This window comes from Podarcis liolepis, assembly GCF_965112155.1.
Source record: "Podarcis liolepis genome assembly, chromosome: 4".
In the NCBI taxonomy this organism is placed as follows: Eukaryota; Metazoa; Chordata; class Lepidosauria; order Squamata; family Lacertidae; genus Podarcis; species Podarcis liolepis.
The window spans coordinates 57015080-57039786 of NC_139558.1; the positions used below are offsets into that span (position 1 = coordinate 57015080).

General features: G+C 41.3%; 1 protein-coding gene across 4 annotated transcripts in view; it reads left to right on the plus strand.

Annotated features, from left to right (window-relative positions):
- Positions 1 to 24707, plus strand: part of APP (amyloid beta precursor protein) — a 142577-nt gene that overhangs the window by 110825 nt on the left and 7045 nt on the right. For 2 of the 4 annotated variants that reach the window (XM_083500351.1, XM_083500353.1), the window contains 5 exons: positions 4271 to 4399; positions 7280 to 7379; positions 13982 to 14203; positions 17967 to 18020; positions 23895 to 23995. In XM_083500351.1, the coding sequence (XP_083356477.1) occupies positions 4271 to 4399; positions 7280 to 7379; positions 13982 to 14203; positions 17967 to 18020; positions 23895 to 23995 (606 nt within the window). The remainder of the gene's footprint in view (positions 1 to 4270; positions 4400 to 7279; positions 7380 to 13981; positions 14204 to 17966; positions 18021 to 23894; positions 23996 to 24707) is intronic. The other 2 variants (XM_083500352.1, XM_083500354.1) reach the window with 1 other exon arrangement.

A 24707-nucleotide genomic window follows, 5' to 3' on the forward strand; every position in this document is an offset into this window, starting at 1 on the left:
CCTTCCATCATTGGACCCAAGGTGGGATAAATAGGGTTGCCAACCAGTTTCATAGAATTGTAGAATTGGAAATGACCACAAGGGTCATCTATTCCAACCCCCTGCAATGCATCCGTGGCAGGCAGCCATCTTTCCCATCCCAGCTCTGAATAGATCAAGACTTGCTTATTTTCAGCAAGGTTGTTTCACTATTCACTTTCAGCTACATTGTGGAGAGCTGGATTCTGCTATTAGTGTGTTCTTTCCAGCCTTTAAAAATTAACACAGAACTCTTCTGCAGCCAAATGGAAAGGCAGCTGGTGGGGTTGCTATTAAATGCATTTTATTTCATCAGGCAGCAAAGACTTGACCACAAAGGTCAATGACTCAAACAAAGGTATTGGTGTTGTGTAATTCTTGCAATGAGTGCTAGCATCAGTAGTTAACCTTATCAGTAGTTAACCTTATCTTTGTACTTGAAAAACTGTACTCTAATTCAGTTTTCCCAAGTCTGGTGCCTTCCAGGAATGTTGAACTACAGCTCCCATGGCCATTGGACATGTGGGCTGTGGCTGATAGCAGTGGGAGTCCAAAACATTTGGAGGGCAACAGGTTGGGAAAAGAACATAATGAGTATACAGTGGTACCTCGTTTTAAGAACAGTCCTGTTTACGAAAGATTCGGTTTACAAACTCCGCAAAACTGGTCCCGGTTTGCGAACTTTACCTCAGTCTAGGAACAGAATACAAACAGTGGAAGGGCACCAGCGGCGGGAGGCCTCATTAGGAAAAATGCACCTCGGTTTAAGAATGGTTTCGGTTTAAGAACGGACTTCCGGAACAGATTAAGTTTGTAAACCAAGGTACCACTGTACAGAAAATATATTACAGTGGAACCTCGGTTGTCGAACGTAATCCGTTCCGGAAGACCGTTCGACAACCGAGGTGCAATGAGAGGTTGGCAGTTTCAATGGAGCAAATGGAGAAATGTGCCTCGGAAGCCATTCGACTTCTGAAGCGCATTCAAAAACGGAAGCATTTACTTCCGAGTTTTTGGCGTTCGGGTTCCAAATCGTTCGGCTTCTGAGATGCTTGAAAACCAAGGTTCCATTGTATCCACAAGTTATCCTGAGAAAAGAACCAACTTAATCTTCTATACTACAAATGGATATCAGGTTTTGGAGAGGTTGCCGTCTTATCTTCCGAATCTTTACTTTAACCTTAATACCACCAATGAAATTTGCAAAGATCAAAGAGGACTAAGCATTTGTTACTTTACAAGGTAAATCTCAAAATTTATAAAGTGATCCTAGAACCATGATTTTAGATTATAGGTGCAGCTCTGTATGAATCCAACGCATCTCTATACATTTTCCTGTATGATAGAATAGAATCATAGAATCATAGAGTTGGAATAGACCACAAGGGCCATCGAGGCCAACCCCCTGCCAAGCAGGAAACACCATCAGAGCTTCCTCCTTGGCATCCTAAATTCCACAGCTGCAGGTTAAAATCAAATATTTACATTGCACACAATCCAAATCCTAGTATTCACTTAGAATAACTAGGAAAACTGACAATTAATTACCTATCTTGTAAATTACAGATTTGTTTAGATTAGTATTATTTCCTCTTTGTGGGAAGTAACCTTCTGTAGAACTAGAAACTTACATGAAATACGTTCCTTAGTAATGAAAGCAGCAGAAGATGACTCTTGAAAAATGTTGAATTTGAGTGATCTCATTCATAAATAAACCTTGAGAAACTGAATTTGGGTTGCTTTTACACACAGAAGTTCCTCTGCTTTCTTGGATCTTTGAATTGCTAATTGCCCACCCAATCTGGTTATATGTAAGCACAGTCAGTTCTGATTTCAAGAATCTTATCTGCTCATGAGAGACATCAGTACAGCTTAAAATTCTATGCTATTGCTCAAATGAAACTTCTTTTAAAAATGTACTGAACAGTTTTTGTTTTGACAAAACTACAGTTGTTGTCCTTCATTCCAAGGAAAATGCATGGTATTGCAGCTTGTGGCATTGTGCTGCTGCTGTGAACTAACCTAGAAAATCAACCTGGATAGTGTGAGTTATTTGCTGTGCCCAAAGCAATCCCTTTTACCATGTAATTCTGTCTATTTAATGCCTTTATTTGTCTGTAACAAAGCTCTCAGAGCTGTTTAGAGTAAAGCATTGTAGATCAAACAGTAGCACATCTAACATTGCACATGTAAATAACTGTGGTGCTTTTTCAAAAAAGGAGTAATTGTATTACTTAATGCAGTTATGCAGCACAAAAAGCAGTGGAAACGGAATGTGCTGGAGGATATGACAGGACGGAGCTGAGAATACTTGACCAGATGCTATCCTAAAGGCTTTTTAGATATCAACCTGGAACAGACATTTTATTTTAATTTACAAAATAATTCTGTCAAATACATTCCAGCTGTTGTATACTGCAAGATTTGGATTATTAATATTTTATATGTATTGGGTGGAATTCAGCATTACTCAAATAACTCAAATATGAAATTGCTTATTTTCTAACTGAAATATGTAACTTGTCGCTAAGATCAACTTCCATACCTGAAAACTGGAAAGTGGACAATGTAACACCAGTTTTTTAAAAAACAAAACAAAAATTATAAATTATTCAGGATCATTAAAACAAAAAGAGATTATGAAGAGCTCCAAAAGGACCTTGCTCAACTGAATGAATGGGCAGTAAAATGGCAAATGCAATTCAGTATAAACAAGTATAAAGTGATGCATGTTGCGGAGGGCGGGGATCTTAATTTTAAACATACACATTCATGGAGTCTGCATTGGTGGTCAGTGACCAGGAGTGAGACATTTGAGTCAAAATAGAAAGCTCAGTGAAGATGTCAACCCAGTATGTGGCAGCTGTGAAAAAGTCAAAATCATGTGACGGATCATTAGGAAAGGAACTGAAAATAGAAGAGTTTGGATTTTATATCCCGCTTTATCACTACCCGAAGGAGTCTCAAAGTGGCTAACATTCTCCTTTCCCTTCCTCCCCCATAACAAACACTCTGTGAGGTGAGTGGGGCTGAGAGACTTCAGAGAAGTGTGACTAGCCCAAGGTCACCCAGCAGCTGCATGTGGAGGAGCGGAGACGCGAACCCGGTTCCCCAGATTATGAGACTACCGCTCTTAACCACTACACCACACTGGCTATCACAATAAAACTGCTGATATCATAATCCTGTTTAACAAATCAGTGATGTGACTTTTTGGGACTTTTTTAGTTTAGAGAAAAGGCAAGTAAGAGGTGGCATGATAAAGGCTTATAAAATTACGCATGGCATGGAGCAAGTGAGAGAGAAAGGTTTTTCTCCCTATCTCATAAGACTAGAGCTCTTGGTCATCCTGTGAAGCTGAAATACGTTAGAAGATTCAGGAAATTACTGCTGCATGCATTGTATAGTTAAACTATGGAACTCACTTACATAGGAGGCCACGAAGGCCACAAACCTGGATGGCTTTAAAAGAGGATTGGACTAATTCATGGAGGATAAGGCTATCAGTGGCTATTAGCTATTATGGCTGTGCTCTGCTTCCACTCTTCAGAGGTAGCATGCCTCTGAATGCCAGTTGCTGGGAATTGTTATTATTTTAATTTCTATACCACTTTATATTTTAAAGAATAAATCTCAAAGCAGTTTACAACAAATTAAAACACCAGATGAAACAACCCAGAATACAACAAATTCAAGCTCCAAGGAAAATATTTCAGATCCTTTCTCTTGACATTTTGCAAGTGGATCCATGCCAGTTGCAAAACGCGCCTGGCGCCTAGCTAATTTCTAACACAGCAGATGACCTAAAAATATATATATTTCCCAGTTCACAAAAGCTTCTTGGTCACCTGGAGCTACTTGGTCACCTGAATCACAACTATTCTGGTAAATTATTTTTGCTCTCTCTAAGCACTATACAAAAAAGAAGCAACAAAGACAGCGTAAACAAAACATTATAAAAATACAGTTGCATATAAAAATGTTACATTAATGCAATATATATATATATAAATACGTGAGAAGAGTGTTGTTGTGCTCAAGTCCTGCTTGCCTGTTTCCCACAGGGATCTGTTTGGCCACTGCGAGAAGACAGTTCTGAACTAGGTGGACCATTGGTCTAATTCAGGAGGCTGAGTGTCCTTAGCGCTTAGAATTTAGGCTTTACGTGTTCCTTGGAGATGACTTTGAATCACACTCTGCTCTGAGGTCTGTGAATTATATATGTGGGCTTGTTTGATTTTTGTTTCCGCAGCCTCGACACGTGTTTAACATGCTGAAGAAGTACGTGCGTGCGGAGCAGAAAGATAGGCAGCACACCCTCAAGCACTTTGAGCACGTCCGTATGGTGGATCCCAAAAAAGCCGCCCAGATCAGATCTCAGGTAACATGTCCATCAGAGACCCCCAACTTTTATTAGTGTGCACATGCTGATTTCTTAAAACTGATAAATTAAGAAGCAGAGCATTAAAAAAAAAAAAAGTTTGCAAAGCTTGCAGTCGATTAATGTCAACTAGTATCCCTCTTTGTATGATGATACCTGCTAAATATTTGATACTCTCTGTCAGGTAGTAGGATCATGGGGTTTTTAATAACAATTTTTAAGAGGTCAGGCTTTGTACATAGATTTTGTAGCACACGTAACTCACAACTTACACGGGGGTGACCACCTTGGCCAGTAACCAGGCCCTCTGCGAGATGGAGGGCTGGTTACCCAGCTTTGCGAAGGAGGTACAAGGGCTCTGGCAGGATCTTAAGAGTCCCTGCCTCCTTCCCAAAAGCCTTGCACCTCCTTACTAGGCACCACCTTCTCAAAGCCAGGTATGCCCACAGCCACAGCTTTGCACTGGTGTTGGTGGTGGTGGGATAAATAAATGGAGAGTGGGTTTGCTTGTTCCCACCCATGCATAGCTGCTATTGCATAGGTAAAGTAAGTGTAAGTTGAGAGTTACCTGCACGCTGCTCTGCATTCAATTTCTCTGACTATATATATATATATATTTGTATATGTCCTTACATTGTGCAACAGTTTTCCTTGATTCATTATTGTGACCTCTCGGCACCGCTTATGAATATATGTGGCCCACCCCAGTAATTATTGCATTGTAATGGTATTCTCATGAGGCATCCCATTTTACAGGACACCCCATTTTAGAGGCATTTCCATGGGGAAAACTAGGAGCAGTTCAGCATTCTGATCCCCTCTGGGTCGATTTAGACATTTCTAGCAGGCTGCCAAAAATCCCAGGCTATGCATATTAAAGCAATAATCGTTTGATGCATGTTGCTCCATGGGTGAACTGGTTGGATGCAAAACACATATGTTGGTGCCAGGGGTGTGTTGCCATAGCCTATCTGTTTCACATGCAATTGAGCAACTTGTGCAGTAGGGACTACTTAAATATTCCCATCTCTGTGAGTATGTGGTAGTGCTGTGAATAAGGGCTTTCTGATGGCCTGGTGGCATACTGTATAGAACAATGAGGCTTACCATTCAGTTATCTCTGCAGCCAAGGACACCTCTGTACTGCTGAGAAAATTCTTTTCTTTCCATTTGTAGTTTCTTATTAGATGCTTCCTAACAGGGAGTTTTCTAGACTGTGTGCCAAAGATTTAATAATACCCTCACACATTTATGCAGGAGTTAAAAACTGGCAAAGAAAATATAGAATAATTAAAATAGCAGACAGCACCTGAAAATTCTTAAGAACTTCTGCTTCAATCCCTAGAATCCGTAAAGTTTAAGAAAAATAACCATGGGAGCATAGGATTCTGCCGACCTGGAATCACCTGAAGTTTCAGTCTTGGCAAACTGTCAGTCACTGGTAGGGAAGATAAAACTCTGGGTTGGATCCAGTAATGTGTGAGTTGACTTCCACTAGTGCAGTGGGACTTTACATCCCTCTTTGCACCCACTGCAGCCACCACACACCCCCAAAATCTGCTCTGGAAGCTCTCTCAATCCTGTGGAGCAGATTTTGATGCTGTGTGGGGAGGAGGAGAGAGGTAAAGTCCCACCGTACAAGCAGAAGTTCATTCTGCTCTTGCAAGGAAAGAACTGTCTTTTCTTGGTTAAAATTGTCTTGCTGCTTCTTGTTTATCTGGGAACATCCCCTTTATCCTTTTCACCTTCCCTTCAGTCCCCAGAGCGAGGCAGGCAGATCCAGCCCATGCAAGTGATTGTTCCTTTTGAACATGGATTAGGAATTCCTTCACCTGCCTGTTCCCAACCTTGTGTGCCATGCTGACGTTAGTTTTTGCAGGCAATTTTAATGAGAGTTAATCCTCATTGACATGGGTGGGAACAGCTACAAAGCATACCACTGAAGACATCTGCCACAGAACCGGACCTCTTTGTGACATGGATGACAGGAGTGAATTACTTAGTGACTTCCTAATGGATTTTCAACTACAAAATCAATAAGGTTGACAGGACCGCAAATTGTCTCGTTCTCTGAAAATATAGAGTTGGAGTGGCGATGCCTGCATTTTGATGGAGTTTCTATATGTGTTGTGGGTTCTCGGATCTGGGAAGTGAGGAGACAACCTGTTCTGGATGATGTGGCACTCCCAATGAGAGATTGCGTTAGTAGTTTGCAGGTGCTCTTTGGCCTGCTATTGACCCTTGAGACCCAGGTGGCTCCGGTGGCTTATTTCCAGCTCAGGCTGGTTCATCAACGATGGCCCTTCCTGGATAGAGAGTGCTTAGCTGCAGTGATCCTTGCTCTAATAACCTGAAAACTGGGCTATCATAACACACTCTGTGTGGGGCTGGTCTTGAAGACAGTTTGGAAGATGCAACTTGTGCAGAATGCAGCCACCAGGGTGCTGGTTAGCACTCCTGGCCAGGCACATATTACACCAGTTTTTAAAGACCTGCATATTCAAGGTGCTTATGCTGACCTGAGGAACTATTTGATCCCAAAATATCTGAAGGAGCATCTCTCACATGGACCTGTCAGGTGTTGAGCAAGGGAGGCGCTGTTGGCAGTTGCAATGCCATGTGGCATTCATGGGGCGGTGGTAAGTGGTAGAATGGCCAACCTCTGAGTTTCATCTGGTTTGTCACTTGTATACATTTTGATGTCTGATCAAAGCACACCTTTTTTGCACAGACCTTTTGGAGTGGAAGATGCTACATAGTTTAATCACATTGAAAAATATTCAGCTTGCCCTGGGGACTGCATGGTGATTCATTGGCCTTGACACATGACTGCAAACTGATTTTGTTTTTTTGTGGGGGTTTTTTCCAAAAATTCTTTAGGTTATGACACACCTACGTGTGACATATGAACGCATGAACCAGTCTCTTTCCTTGCTTTACAATGTGCCAGCGGTTGCTGAGGAGATTCAGGATGAAGTCGGTAAGTTGCTTTACTTCTTGCTCGGAGGTCTGTTGTCCTGAAAATAGTTTGGCTGTTAATTTTCATTTGTAGCAGGTGGGTGGCGGGAAGAGAAGGATGAGTTAAAAACTACTTGGTCCTTTAGTATTAAGAGTGGATGGTAGCTTTCACATTAAAATGGTGATAAAAGTCTGTGAGTGGGGAAAAATTAATGCAACACATTCTGTGCCTGGTTTGCTGGGAGGGAATCTATGTGGAAAGAGAAATAACTGCTATCTGTGTAACCACCCTGAATGGGTCGTGCTTTGAAATCAGGAATACTTTTGCTATATTTCTTCCCTAAGTATGCAAAACTCTTAAAGTGAACTGGGTTCTGCTGTGGACAGAAAAGTGGTACACATTTTTTATTATTTAATGGATTTCTAGACCACCATTCAGGGTATCTGCCCTCTTGAGTTGGGTTACAACACCTCACTAAAGTGCAACATTAAAATTATTTAAAACAGCCATAAAAAACTATTTGTAGCTTAAAAGCATTACAGCAGATGAAAGTTTTTTTAAAATATAAAACTATATTAACAAAGAGCTGGTGCTTGAAATGACTTATTTCCCTCCTTCATCCCAGTCTTTCCTTTTTTGTGTGACCTGCCTTTTAGATTGCAAACCTTATTGTTGATCATTTGTAAGCCGCTCAGAGAGTGGGATAAAATACATTAAATAAGTGATGGTAATAAGCTACCCTTCAACAGGACCTAATCCCTTATAGTCAAATTTTAGACAGTTCTTAGCAAATGTTGTATGAATTAGGCTTTCATTTCAAAATATGCAAATGGATTTCCAAAGGCATTTCCATACTTTAGGGTAGCTAATTTTTGGCAATAAGCAATACTATATTATTAATGAGTGACTGGGATATATGATTTCTGTACTTAAGTGATGGTTGGAACTACTATGAACATCCGTCTTGCATCTGGTTGCTGAGTATATTTGTCTCAACAGATGCTGGGTTTCGCTCCATTACTCAGCTCTTCATACAATTGCTATCCAAACTGTATGTTTGTTACTGCAGCTTAAACACTTCAGTGGTGGTTATCTTTGGTAATCCTGCTAAACCTTGGGGTCCCCCCCACCTTTTTAAAGTATTTGAAACATCGTCTAGTTAAAGGTGAAGTCACCACAAGCAAAGTTTAAAATTATGTTCTTATAAAATTAGGGGAGAGTTGGTAGCAAAGGAACAACATGAGCAGTTCATTAATAGATATTAACAGAAACAGTTTCAGTAACATCCCTCAACCTGGAGTCTTTCAGATGTCTTGGACTGCCAATCCCATTGATGCCAGCCAGCCATGCCCAGTGGTCAGGGATGATGGGAACTGCAGTCCCCCCCAAAAAACATCTGAAGGATGCCAGGTTGGGGAAGGCTGATTTATGTTATCCCAGCTATCATACTTACTTTGAGCTGGGAGAATGATCTGCTATTCAAGAATCAGAATTATTCCCAAATGCATGAAAGCAGTGTGGTCACGGACAAGAGAAAGTTGTCAGAATTATTGCATACTACTAATGCTAATGGGACGCAGGTGGCGCTGTGGGTTAAACCACAGAACCTAGGACTTGCCGATCAGAAGGTCGGCGGTTCGAATCCCCGCGATGGGGTGAGCTCCCGTTGCTTGGTCCCTGCTCCTGCCAGCCTAGCAGTTCGAAAGCACGTCAAAGTGCAAGTAGATAAATAGGTACTGCTCTGTCAGGAAGGTAAATGACATTTCCGTGTGCTGCTCTGGTTCGCCAGAAACGGCTTAGTCATGTTGGCCACATGACCCGGAAGCTGTATGCTGCTCCCTCGGCCAATAAAGCGAGATGAGCGCCGCAACCCCGGAGTCCGCCATGACTGGACCTAATGGTCAGGGGTCCCTTTACCTTTACTAATACTAATAAGTAGTCATGGGTTAATCTTTATCAAATAAACTCAACTGATATGAAATTTAGGGGTGGTTGTCTCTGACTGCTGCAAAGTCAATTTTCTTTCAGGTTGGTAAAAAGTGCAGGGAGAGACAGTGTGTTCAAATCAGGACAAAAGGAGGGCATGTTGGCAGAACTGGTGCAAGCAATGGGAGATGTGCACTTAGAGGGGTGTTCACCTCAGAAAAGAGGCTAGAAAATGCAAACATTTAAAAATATTTAGACTGGTTTGAATCCATTGACTTAAAAACATTCATGGAAGGAAGTTTTCCTACTCCCTGCATTCTGCTCATGCCCTCTGAAAGACTTATTCTTAGGATCAGGAAGTTCTCCTGATCAGTGTTGGGTGGTCATGGGGAAGGTTATGCCATAAGACAATCTCTCTAAATCAGGCATGGATCTAAAGTTAACTTAAGGAAGTTCATGGAAGGAAAGTGCATCATCTTTTCCTCCCCACACTCCATTCCCACGTTGCTCAAGAAGACCCGCTGACGCTCTGGAGAAGCTTCTCATGGGTACAGGTGAACTTTTTTTTTCTTTCCTGAACTTTCTCAAGTGAATTTATTTTAGGATCCAAGCAATTGATTTTTCTTGATGACGTTTTTATATCACACATTACCTTCATAGGATGATTTTATTTTATTAAATCTATTCTGACATTATAGAAGACTGAAGTGTTGGTATACTTACAAATTCTACTGTGCTCTCTGAGATGATGAATGACTCTGCCCTTTGGAAATTGCCTGAACATATTCAGAAAAGATTTCTGCTACAGATGCCATATCTGTGAACGGGTGAAAACACAGCAAACAAACCAAAATGTGTGTTCAGCCCAGGGATTGTATCTTTCTTTAAAAGTGCTTTGGGAAGTTTATGTTACATAAAAGCAAGAGCAGAGGAATAATGTTGACATGAACCTGTTCATTTTAAGCAGGAGTGGCTAACCTCTAACCCCCATATATTGCTTGACTGCTGTTCCCATCATCCTGACTGTTCTGAGTGCAGCTGATGGGAATTGTAATCTAATGACTTCTGGAGGGGCTGCAATTATTATTATTATTATTATTATTATTATTATTATTATTATTATTATTATTATTATTACCCCACCCATCTGGCTGGGTTTCCCCAGCCACTCTGGGCGGCTTGCAACAAAATATTAAAAATACAATAAATCATCAAACATTAAAAACCTCCCTAACAGTGCAAGTTAGGCACCCTGATCTGACTTTCCAATTTTCTCTGGAGATGGGCTGCTTAGCATGAGTGATGAGAGGCTCAAGATATGAGAAAGGCTCAACCAAACCTTCAGGGAAATGCAAAACAGCGTGCCAGGCTATACTACTTATAAGGGGCTTATTCAAGCCTGGTTGTGGGATTTTGGAGAACCTGGAACCATTTCTGAAATGAACATCCTAGCATTGTACCTTCTAAGCATAGCAGGCCTACCAGCTGTTTTAGCCATTTCTAAACCTCCCTTTTGTCTTGCTCAACTCCCTGGTAGTAAAAGTACAGGTAAAATAAATAGTTTATCTGCACTGACCCAGATAAACAGATATGCACACGAAAATACACACGCTTTCCTCCCTCTCCTAAATCCTGTTTTCTTGGACTGACAGTCTGTCAGCACAAAGGATTTGCAGGCACCCCTGCATAGCTGCTTTCAAGAGACTCTAGGGTCTTGTGGACCACCTTGACCAAGAGGGAGACTTCTTCCAAGAAAACTGGAGCCAGACTTCTTTAAAAGGAATAAAGAAAGACATGGAAATGGTAGCCTTTGTAGCCAGTGGCATCAAAATAATGCGGTAGAAAGGCTGCAGTCTGAGGTAGTAAACCAGTTTTCTCTGTGAATTTGGTCAGTAGCAAGTCTTTTCTTTAGCTCAGCATGTCTCAGGATTTTAATAACGTGAACTGGTTATGAGATGATAAGGGTGCCTAGAAGGGGAAATTGGTGTGTCTAAATAAGACCATCAGGTGAAAATTCTAAACAATCTTGAAGAGTGCAGACCGTGTCGGATGGATTTGTAATGGAATGAGGAATAAGTTAGTGGATCATTGTGTAGCAAGCTTTGAAGTGGAGCTGGTGAAAAGGTATCTGTCTCAATTTGGAGATCCCTGCAAACGCAAGCTCCATGTACCACTTTATTTACATATTGGTTCCTGAAATGCCACTTTGTCCCGGTTTAAAAAGGTATTGCCTGTTTGGTAAACTGGGTAGGCAAATGAAGGGGTGAATAGTGCTAATTAAAACGCCGTGATGAATGCACAGAAAAGCTCTGGATCATTACCAGTGCCTTTTAAAAACAATTAAGAAATGTGGAAATGTGGTAAGTACAAGATTCGAGAATGTAAGAGAGTTAGGTTGCAATCTTACACCCTGTGCACCTGGGAATGACCTTGATTTGAACTCCAGGAGCATTAGTTTCTGAACAGACCAGGATAGGATTGCACTGTTCGTATAGAAACATCTTTTGTCTTGAAATTGGGAAGCTACTTTGGTCTCTGACATTCTAGGAAGCATCTTAAATAGATAAGAATTGCAAAATCAAAAGCTTATTTTGAAATATAATAGTCAGAAGCATGTGCAGCACCAAGAAAGCACCAAGAACTTAATTATGGCGTAGTTCAAATAATTTCTGCTCATTTCAGCTTATCACTAAATGGATTATAAAACAATTCATTCCTTGGGTGTTCTTGCTGACAGGATTTATTTTTCAGCTTCTTCCTGTATCCCTTTTCACTGCTTAGCTACCTACATAATGAAATGTTACAGTGATATCCCAGCTCGCTAGGCGTGCACGTAGTGCAGCATCTATCCCAATTTAGAAAATGAAGGGAGCGCTGGCATTGATGCTAAATGTGAATGTGTGCTGCTGGTTTGGGCCAGCCCTGGGGTCACTGGATGCCAGTGAGAAATTTGATCCTTCCATGTGTTCCTTGCAACAAAGCTGGATAATGCAGAGACAAGTGAGTTGCCCAGGAGGATATGTCTGTCTTTGTCAATGCCTGTGATAATCACAGCGCATCGAGCCAACACATGCTATGGTTCATATTGGGTCACGCTTGTGACTGGCAATCCACACAGCTGACTTAATATCATTTGCTCGTTGATAGATGTTTGCCCTGTGGATATACTATCTGCACTGTAGTTTCGCAGTGGAAATCAGGAAAGTAATAGAATCTAGAAGTTGGAGAGGAGGCTCTCTCTCTCTCTCTCTCTCTCTCTCTCTCTCTCTCTCTGTGTGTGTGTGTGTGTGTGTGATGTGTATGTTTGGCTCAGATTCAGATAAACAGTTTGTGCTACCAGGTGCCAGTCCAATGCGTCCTGCTAGTGCAGTGGGACTTTTGGCCCTCCCCACCCAAAAAAAATGCCTCCCCCAATTTGGCTTCAGAGTGTTGGGAGAACCCCAGAACAGCATGGGGTGGGGGGGAGATTGTTCATCTGTCAAGCTGAAATGCTTGCACTAATGAAACGAACATAATATTGCACCGTTGAATTCCTCCCTATGTAAGTTTGCATATTTAAAGGTGATGAGGAAATAGGAATGCACAGAACCGCAAGCGTAGCTTCATTAACCAAAAGTGAATTATTGCAGGGTCCAATGCTTGTACACATTTCATTTAGTTATGTAAAATATTTTCACCCCACTCTTCAACTGAGAAGGCTCTCTGAGCAGCTTGCAAAAATCAATAATAAGACAGTCTCTGCCCTCAGGCTTACAATCTGAAAGAAATGGAACACAAAGCAACAAAGAGTGGGGGGTGGAGGGGGGAAGCATGCTAAAAAGCACTAGTGCTTAAAGCTACAGCTCTTACAAAGACCAGCTGAGTTGGAAACAGTTGCCTGATGGTATGGTTGCAGCTAGGTCAGTTTTGGGGAGGGATGCTACTGGCAAGGCCTGCCTAGTACATTTTGCTGCTATGGGCAAAATGCCCTGCCCCTTTCCCTCCCAGCTGGGCTCCATGCCCTCTTGCCCTCCTTGCTCTTAAGAGCAGGGATTTCCAAGAAGACCTCCCAATGTATGGCTGCCTTATTTCAGAGAGACAGAACTCCAGCCGGGACTCTCCAGTAGAGAGAGATTTCTTTTTTTCTCCCTCTGAGGGAGCAGAGAACTCAGGGGAAATGAGATGGCTTCAGATTCCATTTCAGAGCTTCAGTATTTTAAAAGTATTCCAGTACTAGCAATCCAATTGTTAACATGCATAGGACTGTACTGTAAATTGCTGAATTTGGAGTAAATGATCTTGCAGAGTCTCCCATTTGAAAATTATGCCGAAGTTGTAACGGTGTGGTTTTTCAAAATGGAGACCTGCAAGTAAGGGTGGAAGTGGAGGAGTCTAGATCTGCCACCTACGCAGTATGCTTCACCCTGCTTCATCAGAAGGCCTCCTGTGTTGGCTGGAGTCTCAGCAGAGCCAATGGAATAGCTCTGTTTCCTTTCTCTCTTCTGTTCTGCAGCCTTACTGCAAGGTACCACAAATATGTTCTTTGTCTTTCTCTCTTTCCCTCCCTACCTCCAACAATGCTGTGGTCATCAGCCTCTCTGTTTCTGTTTTGCAAACTGAGTTTAAAACCATTTCTGCATTCTCCCAATTGTGATAATTTACCAGTTAGGGCCAAGTGAGTGTATTAATTGCTGGTTTCCCGTTTCTTTTTCCTCCAGATGAACTGCTTCAAAAAGTGCAAAACTACTCAGATGATATCTTGGCAAATATGATCAGTGAGCCCAGAATCAGCTATGGAAATGATGCCCTCATGCCTTCCTTGACAGAGACTAAAACAACAGTTGAACTCCTTCCAGTCGATGGGGAAATCAGCCTAGACGACTTTCAGCCATGGCACCCCTTTGCAGTCGATTCAGTCCCAGCCAACACTGAAAACGAAGGTAATGTAAGATGACTTAAGAGTTTCTTGGATGGAGATGGTGTAGGATTGTAGCTGGATGTATTATGAGAAGGTCTTGGCCTCTCTGACGAAAGCAAAGAATGGTTCATTCTGAGTGGTGAAAGGTCTGCCAGAAGCACTTGCCTTTTTTTATTTTTGATAGACTGCAAATGCATTGAGATTCAGAAGTTCACGTACTGCCTTGAAACAGAGAAGCTGTCAAAATTTAAGTGAGATGTCTGCCCCCACTAAAAAATTAATGCGGCGAACTTGTAGGAATTGGAAGCAAGTCAAAATAATAATGTCTAATTAAAAGGGGTGCTTTGAGCTGTTAATGAGTGAGAACTACTGCCTTGGAGACTCTGTGGAAGTAGAATGTTGGGAATGTGTTACATCTAACAAGGTCATTATCATAGTCTTATTTCAAAACTACTGCTCTTAAAGATTCTTTGATAAATGATCAATATTACTATATTCCTCCAAAGATTCCCCCCTCCCAGATAGCTAGGAAAGCATTGTGGTCTTTGTTGAACTTGTCATACGTACAGTTTCCTCTGGGTAAAGTAATAGGTAAAGTTGATAAATGGATAAACTTAATAATAATTTTCTGGAAAGTCAGCTTTTATTTGGTTCTAGCCATATCAGAATCATTTTTTTAAAAGGCAGTCTTCTTGTTTTTAAGTGTCAAAAGGAATTCATCCAAGTAAAATGTGTACATCAGAAAGATCTGCAAGATTAATGTGGGGAAAATGTGTTAATTTATTATGTCTTTTTTGTTATTCCCCAAAGCAACATATATAAGAATATATGGCATTATACTGTATTTGATTTATTTGTTGCTAGTGAGACTCACAGGTAACTTCTGGATTAATGATGGCATAGAAGGTTGATGATTGCCTTACTGTGACATTTAAAAACTTCATATGCAGTTTCTTTATGTATTATAAAGCATGCAAAAATGACATCAGTTACAGAAATTTGGCACTTCTTGAAAATCGTAATACAGTATAGAAAGGAAGTGAAATGGTTTATGCTATTGTGAACTTTCCCTCCCTCCCTTCTCCCTGCAATCCCACCCCCCAAAAAAAAATCTGCTCAATTGCACTAGTAGAAGTCCTTGTGCAAACGAGAAGATTTTGCTGGATACGGCTCAACACTACACAACAATAATAAAAAAAATTAAAAGTAGCACAGTCAGTTGGGAGATTCTCCTTCAGAACAACCAGTGAAAATAGGCATTGTGTGACAGATCAGCTGTGCAGTGAGAAACTCCCATTTATTTTATTGTGGATTGTGCTGAATTCGTGACTTATATTCATTTTTTGATCTAACAGACTTTAGGGCACATGGTGGCAAACCTGGGTACATAAACTTGATATTAGAAACCTGTGGCTTCACATTGCATTTGCCTGGTAAAGATCAATAGGAAAAATAGCTCACCACCCCCACTTAAAGAATATTTAAGAGATGTGGATTGGATCCAAAAACTTTCTAGCTTAGTCTAGAGGGCCCTTTTCTTCCTCTGCTTTCCTGAAAGCTGCCCCTGTTTTACCTTTCCACTTCATTGGTGTGCATTCAGCAGTGCTACAGAGGTTACCTTTGCAGATTCAAGAGAAAACCTTCATTTTGGTCTTCTTAATGCAATACACAAATGTGGTTTTGCTGCCTGAATAAATAAGTGTCATAAATGCAGAACTTGCAGCAACTTCACTGTTTGTTTTGTTTTGTTTTGTTTTGTTTTCAGAGGTACACATTAAGATGCTTTAAGTGAACACCAAACTAAAAATGTGAAGTTTGAATGCAACCAACATATGCTTGCAGGAATAGTATTGTATAGAGTATCCCTGAGTGCCAGTGCAGTATACTAGAGTGTCAGACTAGAACCGGGGATACCCACTTCTCCATGAAAGTTACTGGCTGACCTTGGGCAAGTCACTGCCTCTCAGACTCACCTGCCTCACAGGGTTTCCATGAGGATAAAACGTGGAAGATGAGTTATGTATGCCACCTTGAGCTTCTTGGAGGAAAGGTGCAATAAAATTTAAATTAGTCTGTCTATAATAAAACATAGATGCAGTCACCAAGGGCTGGTTGGCTGCAGATCTATCCTTAGTGTGCACTATAAGGCAACCTGGGGTTTGACTTTGTGCTGTTTATGAAATAGTCTTCACTGCATTCTACTAATGGAAGCTTAGCATTCCTTCAGCATTTCTGGCTCCTGCATATGTCGGTTTGAGAGACTGTGTCTCCTCTAGCATGGAAAAGGGACAAGTAGTATCATGTTTTTGAGTTTTTCTCATTATGCAGCTGTGGGATGTTCTGCTTGGATTGAATGAGTGTGTGACAGGTTAGCTGGTAAGTCCACCTGCTTCCACAAACATAAATCACTGCTAAGCATATTGTGAGGGGGTGAGGAAATCCATGCAGATTGTCTTACTCATGTCAGAGGGTTCTGGCTTTTCAGGGGGATCGTTAGTTTAGAAAATCTAGTTACAATACCTAGCATACAAAGATCTGGGTTGGCAATACCTTTTGTACTTGGATATGTTCTTTGGATAAGTGGCTTTCCTTCCAACATGGCATTCAAAGTGGTGGTGATATTTGTTTTGAAATATGATTCTTCCATGTGTTGTTGTGTTTCCCCCGCCCCCAATTTGTGTATTTATTTGAATGAATATGCTGTACCTAAACTGGATAACAACCTGCTTTTAAAAATAATGTTTAAGAAACTTACTAAAATTAATTTAATTTCCCTATTTCAAAAACCTTACTCAGTGCCTAGTTAAATAAAGAGTCTTATTCTCATTCGAAATACAGTCAGGAAAAAAATCCAAGAAAGAGAGATTTAGTAGTAAGATGCAGCCAACAATGAGAATCCCTATTACAATATCTTGGCTCATAGATGGTGTACAGAAGGTATTGCTGGCAAAGTTATGGTTGATGTTCAGATACGCTCAGACTCATGGCTTTCTGCATCAGCAGCTAGAGTCCTGCATTCTGTCATCTGTCAGTATTTATATTCCACTTTCTGGAGACTTTCAGGTGAAGTTTTGTACCATATTAGAGAGCGATGTGCTTCTGCAGAATCGGTCTCTTCCATTTGTCCTGCAATTCCTCAAAGCTTGTTTCAGGGAACATGCTCTTAATATTAAAGAATCAAGCATTTCTACAATTCAGAAGTTCCCCGTCCTTTTCATCTCCTTTTTTAAGACACAAAATGCTGTGACTATATAAGAGATAAATGTTTATCCCCCAAGTTTCCCTCGGTTATTTTGAGAGAAGCCAGACTGCCGCATAACTTGCCTTTAAAGTTATAGTGTTCAGTGGTGTTTAAAATGTAACCATTCTTCTAAAGGAGAAGGGGAAGGACGGGGTTAAGAGATGAGAAGCAGCCGTTTTTGCGTGATATTTATGTTACAGAGTTCAAAGCAAAAGGTAGGTGGAGTTTTCAAGGACTGAAGAAGGCTTTCTTCTTCTCCAATAGATGGAGAACATTAGACTCTGTTTGTGGTTTGTGATATGTAAAGCAACCAGAAATGGATGGACGTGGTAGTTCCTGTCCCTTTACTTTCATTTCCAGGATTAATTTAAAGCAGATCTTTTCCAACTGTTGGCTTATGTTACTTTGTTTATGGCATATAACTTTCCTGCACTGTCCCAGGCAAAACCAAAGGCAACTTATTTTGGAAGCTTTCGTTTATTTTTATTTTTTTATTTGCTCTTTTTCTTTCCTATTTGTTTATTTCTTGGCTGCACGTGCCCAGTTGAGCCAGTTGATGCCCGCCCAGCTGCAGACAGAGGACTCACCACACGACCAGGTATATAATTTGCATGGCTTTTACCTAACCTGGGTTTGCCCTGCATGTTCATCTTTGGCTTCAGCTGAATGGATCACCTTTTCTTTGTAATACTCCTCTGCTGAGCTCCTGCGTCTTCTCATAGACATGATTTATAACTCAGTAACTTCCTGCCAACTCTTGAATGAGGTCATTTTGCTGAAACATGTCTGCCTGACCCATAAAATAATAATTTATTCCAAGAATATGCTGGAATTAAAAGAGAAGCGGTTAGATGATATGTGAACTCCTTTTCCCATTTATATATATTTTCCTTGTAACTTGAACATCAGACAGTGCCATGGGGGCATTCAAAGTGTGTGTGTGTGTGTGTGTGTGTGTGTTGTGTGATATATCTTTCTGCATGAAAAATAAATACTTTGTTTTGGAAATTGAAAATGTTAAAGTCATCAAATATATGAGCTCTAGGAAAAGAGCCAGGTAATGGTAACTTTTCATTCTGGGGGCTTCAGTGCAGTATATTTAGTTCAGAATGGGTGGGGGGAGCGAGCCCAATGACTTCTAACAAAGATAATGAATGCATTCTCCTTCAGAAGTGCTTTAACAATGTCTAGACAGGTTTCTAGATATAGACATTACAGTAACCTTGCTGGCTGGTAGAAATACAAGTATCTGTAATGCCCCAATCTAGTGTGCATATTCAGAGTTCATATAATAGTTATTCTCATCAGCAAGCCCAGTTTGCACATAACACTAAGCCCAAGCCATAGCTTAGCAAGATCAAGTGAGCAAATAACCAAGGTTTGTTCATGGTTTGCTTGGGGGAGAATAGCCCTGAATCCACGCTTGGCCATGCTAAACTAGATCACGGCTGAGATCTGGGTAGTGTGGCACATGCAGGACCTGTTTTCGATCTGGGACCCCACATGATTGCTTGTTTTTGCTAAATTTGGCTTGTCGTAACATGCAAATGAAGGGACGCAGGTGGTGCTGTGGGTTAAACCGCAGAGCCTAGGACTTGCCGATCAGAAGGTCGGCGGTTTGGCGTGAGCTCCCGTTGCTCGGTCCCTGCTCCTGCCAACCTAGCAGTTCGAAAGCATGTGCAAGTAGATAAATAGGTACCGCTGCGGCGGGAAGGTAAATGGCGTTTCCGTGCACTGCTCTGGTTCGCCAGAAGCAGCTTAGTCATGCTGGCCACATAACTCGGAAGCTGTACGCCGGCTCCCTCGGCCAATAAAACAAGATAAGTGCCACAACCCCAGAGTCGGTCACGACTGGACCTAATGGTTAGGGGTCCCTTTACCTTTACCTAACATGCAAATGACGCCTCAGAATACCTAAGTGGTGGTAAAGAGTTGGGGTCTCCCTCTTTATTCTTGTGAGTAATGGAGACTGTAATCTGCACTAGTCAGTGTGCCTAGGGAATTAGTGGGTGGTAGATATTCTGTATACCACATAACATAGGGCGAAGAGGAGTTTCTTTTGTATTGAATTAATGCTAGAACAGCACATTCACTCACAAGACACTATGAAATGGTAAGTTCAATTATATGTACCATGCCTTTCCCCCGACATCTGTACGGAAACACATTTTGTTTTGTTGTTGTTGGGACCATAAGCAAGAGAAATGTCACCAGTTGTTTTCCCAGACTTCGGAAGCAACAACAAATTAATGTACAACGCTAAAGTCTAAATAAGCACCCTCCAAAGATTAGCCTCCATCTGCCAAAAGGGCAATCAATTTGCAGCTCTCTGCTCAGTGTTTTCTCTCATTACTTGTGCAATGACATATCATATTTCTGGTTTGTAGCTCACTGTCACCTGTACTGCACCAGAGTGCTCAGAAAGGCTTCATTAAATGTAATGGCATCCTTAGGAGACAGGGAATCTCTGTCTACCCAGTTGTCTGGTTACATGACTTGCCAGGCCTTGCTTTTATCACAAAGTCTTGCTTATCACCAAAATTACATCACTCTAGAACAAAAGTAGCTTATTAGCCTTTCTAAATAGAACCTGATAAATCACAGAATGCCTGAGTTACTTGCCTATTCAACTGATGACACCACACACGTGGAAAAACAAGTGATGTTACTATTGCCTATCTAAAATGCAGCTTAGCGATTATGCTTTTGCCTCTGCACCCACATCTTGCCTTTAGTCATCATCACATATGTCAAAGGAATCTATTCTTGTCTCTCTCTTTCCCCAAAGTTTTGTGTGCGAAGAAATAGAACATTATGACATAGCATCCACACAGGGACATGTCATCTGTCTAGCAGGAAGAAATTGTAGATGATAGTGGGCTGTTTTGATACTGTGTTTTCCTTCCAAAGGTCTCCTGTACATTATGAATTTTAACTTATTACTGCTGGATTATTATTTTTGTCCTTCAAACCAGTGCTAAGAAAATGTATGCTTGCAAGCACATTACAGTTCATAGCTCTGTAGTAATCCTTAAGGTGGCCCAATACTATAAAGAAGACAGGTCTTCTGCACCTTAACAAAGGAATTTCAGCTGGTATAGCTTACATGACCAGCTACACCTGCTGAAATCCCCCTCCATATGACGTATTAAAGGTACAGGAGCCCTGTTTGTCTTCTGCATCTGGCCACACTAGTCATTCTACCAGAGGTTCCTGCAAATTTAGCATAATGGGAATGAGCACATTGCAGTTAACTCAGTGCCACTTGCAAAGAGAATAATCCAAAACCATTCCAAGGCTTGCTTCAAAATGTGCTTTCAGATTAAGTCCAGCAGCCACAGTCACATTTAGTTCACAGGCCTTCCTCACAAAAATCCGGCTAATTAATGCTTTTATAGTAAAAATTCTGAAATTGCTGCTCTCTTGCAGTTGATTGCTAGTGGTGGCAACCCCTTTAATCTATCTGGCTCATATATTTTATTAATAGGAAGGAAAAGAAAGATTTGGTTGATGTGTCAACATAAGGACATTTTCCAGCTTCTGTTTCAAGGGAAACCTTCATTGGAGCCATAGGGGCTTCCCTTGAAATGTAAATAGTTTGAGAGGGAGATGTGTGAGAATCATTGCAAGGTGGGAAAAGAGTTCAACTTCCCTAACCTGTTGTCCAGAGACTGCTGATAACAAAAAAATGCCATGCAGTTACAGTGGTACCTCTGGTTAAGTACTTAATTCGTTCTGGAGGTCCAGTCTTAACCTGAAACTGTTCTTAACCCGAATCACCACTTTAGCTAATGGGGCCTCCCACTGCCACCGTGCCACTGTTGTGCAATTTCTGTACTCAACCTGAAGCAAAGTTCTTAACCCGAGGCACTATTTCTGGGTTAGCGGAGTCTAACCTGAAGCGTATGTAACCTGAAGCGTATGTAACCTGAGGTACCACTGTAATGTATTATCATTTGGTGTGCTAGTTACACAGGAAGTACACTTGTAGAAGCAAGAACCCCTCAAATATAGTGTAATCACTCTGATGTAATGTCCAAAGAGGGCAGTGGTCCCAAGGTTAGATCTGTGTGCTTCAGAGTTAATCTGTGGCATCTGGATCTCACTGTGCAGCTACGCAGTTAGAGTTAAATAATTCATCAAATCAATTCTTCCTGGTGTTAAAACCAGTGGGTTCCTCGCGCAAGAATAAAACGGAAAGTGCGATATTTTGCAGGTTTGCCATCCTTTTCACATTCCGAAATAAAAGTGCTAGGTTATGAAAGCATATTAGGGCATAGCTAGTTTCCATGAAGAGTTTGTGTGGCATATGTTTAGCAGTTGTACTGATTCATACCAAAGAGAGAAATGGGGTGTGTGTGTGTTTTTCTCCCCTCTTGGGCATTGTCAAAACCTTCATTTATGGAAATTGGCTGGTTTCCATAATTCACAGTAGCATGGCAGTAGCAAGATGCCTGCATATTTGGCTACCATTTCATAACTTAAGTCTGAAGCACTTTATGCGCAAACAACATAAGGCATTCCAGTGTCTGGAATGATTAATTGCTTTTTATGAGATACGCACATAACAAGCTGCCCATGTGGCAAGCCCATGGTATGCCTTATGGAAAGAGACCTAAGAGATTGCATTTGAGAGAGCGGAATTAAAATTTTAGAGATTTCATTGGAATCTTACTGAAATTTTTAGCCTCCAAATTTTGTTTGGAAGCTCTGCTATTTACAGTCTCAAAGATGTACACTTTTCCGGAAAGAGTTGTACTCTTAAATCATGCAAGCTTTTCTTAGAAAAAATTACAGTCCTAGATGCACGATTGTATTACATATAGCTAAAATGTTCAGGAAGATGAACATATATTGCACTTCAGCCAATTTCCAGTACTGTTATCAAATATGCCAATTTTATAGCACAATGACTTCTTCAATAATTTGTGGGGCAGAAATCTTTTTCAGTGATCTTGTATTATCTGCTACAACTCAAAAGAGAATTTTTACAACAATTCAAAAGGATGTTTGGTTCAATTGACTAGTAGGGTGTCCCTTAAACTGTGAATGCCCAGAGACTGGCAGCAATCTGCCAGGAATTAAATTGGTATTAGTAGCCTGTGTTATTAATAACTACAGCTGGCAATTTTCAGATGCAGAAATTCTAGGCTAGATGAATTGCAGGTCTCATCCCAGTATAGTTGCTGTTTCGCCATTTACTTAGATAGTTTTGAGTGGGTATCTACATTTTAGAAGTGAAGGGCAATATGTGTTGTCTTTCTATTAAGCAAACAGCCTTTGGCTGACTTGTGCAAGTATACCTGAGATAATGCGACCAAATTTTTTTAAAAAATATATGAACTGCTTGCATATCTAGACTTTAGTGTGTATGCCACAAATACAGCTACAACAAAGGCAGATTCTCAAACCCCACAAGCTGTGGGTGTGGATCTGACACTGACACACACCCCGTTGCTGTCCTGTATTTAGAAATGGGGCAAGCATTTCTGCCATCACACTAGGCCTGGTAGGTGGAAACCTCTGTTTCCTTCTCCTTTGGTGCCTTTGACGGTGGAAGTGGCTCTGCCTCCTGAGAGGCAGCTGGGAATGGAGGAACATACCCTTTGGGGAAGGCAGAGGGTGGGAGGCAGTGGAATAGGCACCATGGCAGTGTCAGAGAGAGGCTCTGACAGCTGTGGAAAGAGCTTGCGGTTCTCATCATGAACATAAACAGCAGAGATAAAACAGCAGAGATCTTCTCTATCTGGCTGCCCCAGTCTTGGCAGAGACCCCCACATCCCACTGGGTTCTCCTGCATTTTCCTCACTTAGCCAGCCCATTACAAATGTCTCCTTTTTTTGCAAGCCATCCTACTCCTATTCATGATTGACTTGCACATAAGGCATAAGCCTGTGTAGTGGGGCTGTGCCCTAGCCCCACCACCAGCACCAGATCATCATCTTTCAACAACTCAGTTGCTGCAGCTCGTGAGTAGGGTCTTTAGGCACCTTGGACCCCTAATTGTATGGAGCCCCTGCATGTGAGCAGGAGCTCCTTTGCAGACAACTACACAACATGCAGTTATTGAAAGAAGGCCCAATGGTGGGATGAGACTGGAAGTGCAGCCCTTCTCCTCATCTCTATGCTTCTGCCCTGTGCAGAAGTAGCACAGGAACAAGGCTGTGAAACAATCGCCATCCTTTGTTCTTTAAAGAATCTCTTTCCCCCTTGGCTATCGATGAAAGTGCATTTCTTGTCTCTCAGTAAGTAGTAGAAAAATTAGCAATTGCTTGGTTTTGTTTTTGCTCCCCACCCACCCCTTTTTTTAAAGTAGCATCTTCTACCATTATCTCACCATGCACACTTTCATTAGAGGCTTCTTCATATGTGTGTCTTGCACTCATGATTGTTGGCAGCTGTGGTGGAGGGTACACATAGAGCTAATCAAAAACTGGCGCTTGTTTCTCTCTCTCTTTTTGGCCTGATATAGGCTCTGGATTAACCAATGTCAAAACAGAAGAGACTGCAGAGCTAAAGATGGATGCAGAGTACAGACATGATTCAGGATACGAAGTACATCATCAGAAACTGGTGAGTGCGCCCTCTTTCCTTAAACTGGATCCTGATCTCTTCTCCTTAAGACTAGTTTTATTTTATGTTACACTAACTTTGTTCCTGAAAATAGCTTGGGGCTGTTTCCAATTTCTGTGACTATTGAAATCCTTGTCCTCAGAACCCACAAGATCTTTCATTCACCAATAGTGAAATACTGTGCATATTCTTTTAACGCATTGGGCATCTGCTGCAAATCAGGGGGCGCCGCTCCTTTATATGTGACTGGGGCAAGGCCACTTATAAAGGGACAGGTCTGTTGTCATCATACCTAATTTGGCTTTTCAAGACAGGGCTTGTCAATCTAAAGGTATAATTTAGAAGAAGGTTTGAGCCCTGTTACATCTCAGGAACTGAGCAAGAAGTGGAAAGAGGGGAAGGGAATGCCAGAAACACAAAAGAAAGCAGGAGAAAAGGGGGGGGGGATTCCTTAAAATCCTTCGTTAGGGAGCAAGAAGAAAAAGCAAATGCTGCTGCTTTACTTCCATAAATGGCAGTTCACAAAGATTTCCTTGTTCCACCTGCCCAGAGCTGTTCCCAATATATTATAAAAACCAGGGAAGCACTTTGATCATTACATTTTTAAAAACAAAAATTAAGCCTATGAATATTGGTTTAACTTTTTATTGGCACAATATGAACTGATTTGACCTAAGCAATTTGAAACATTTCTTGTGTACCTGGAACTTGA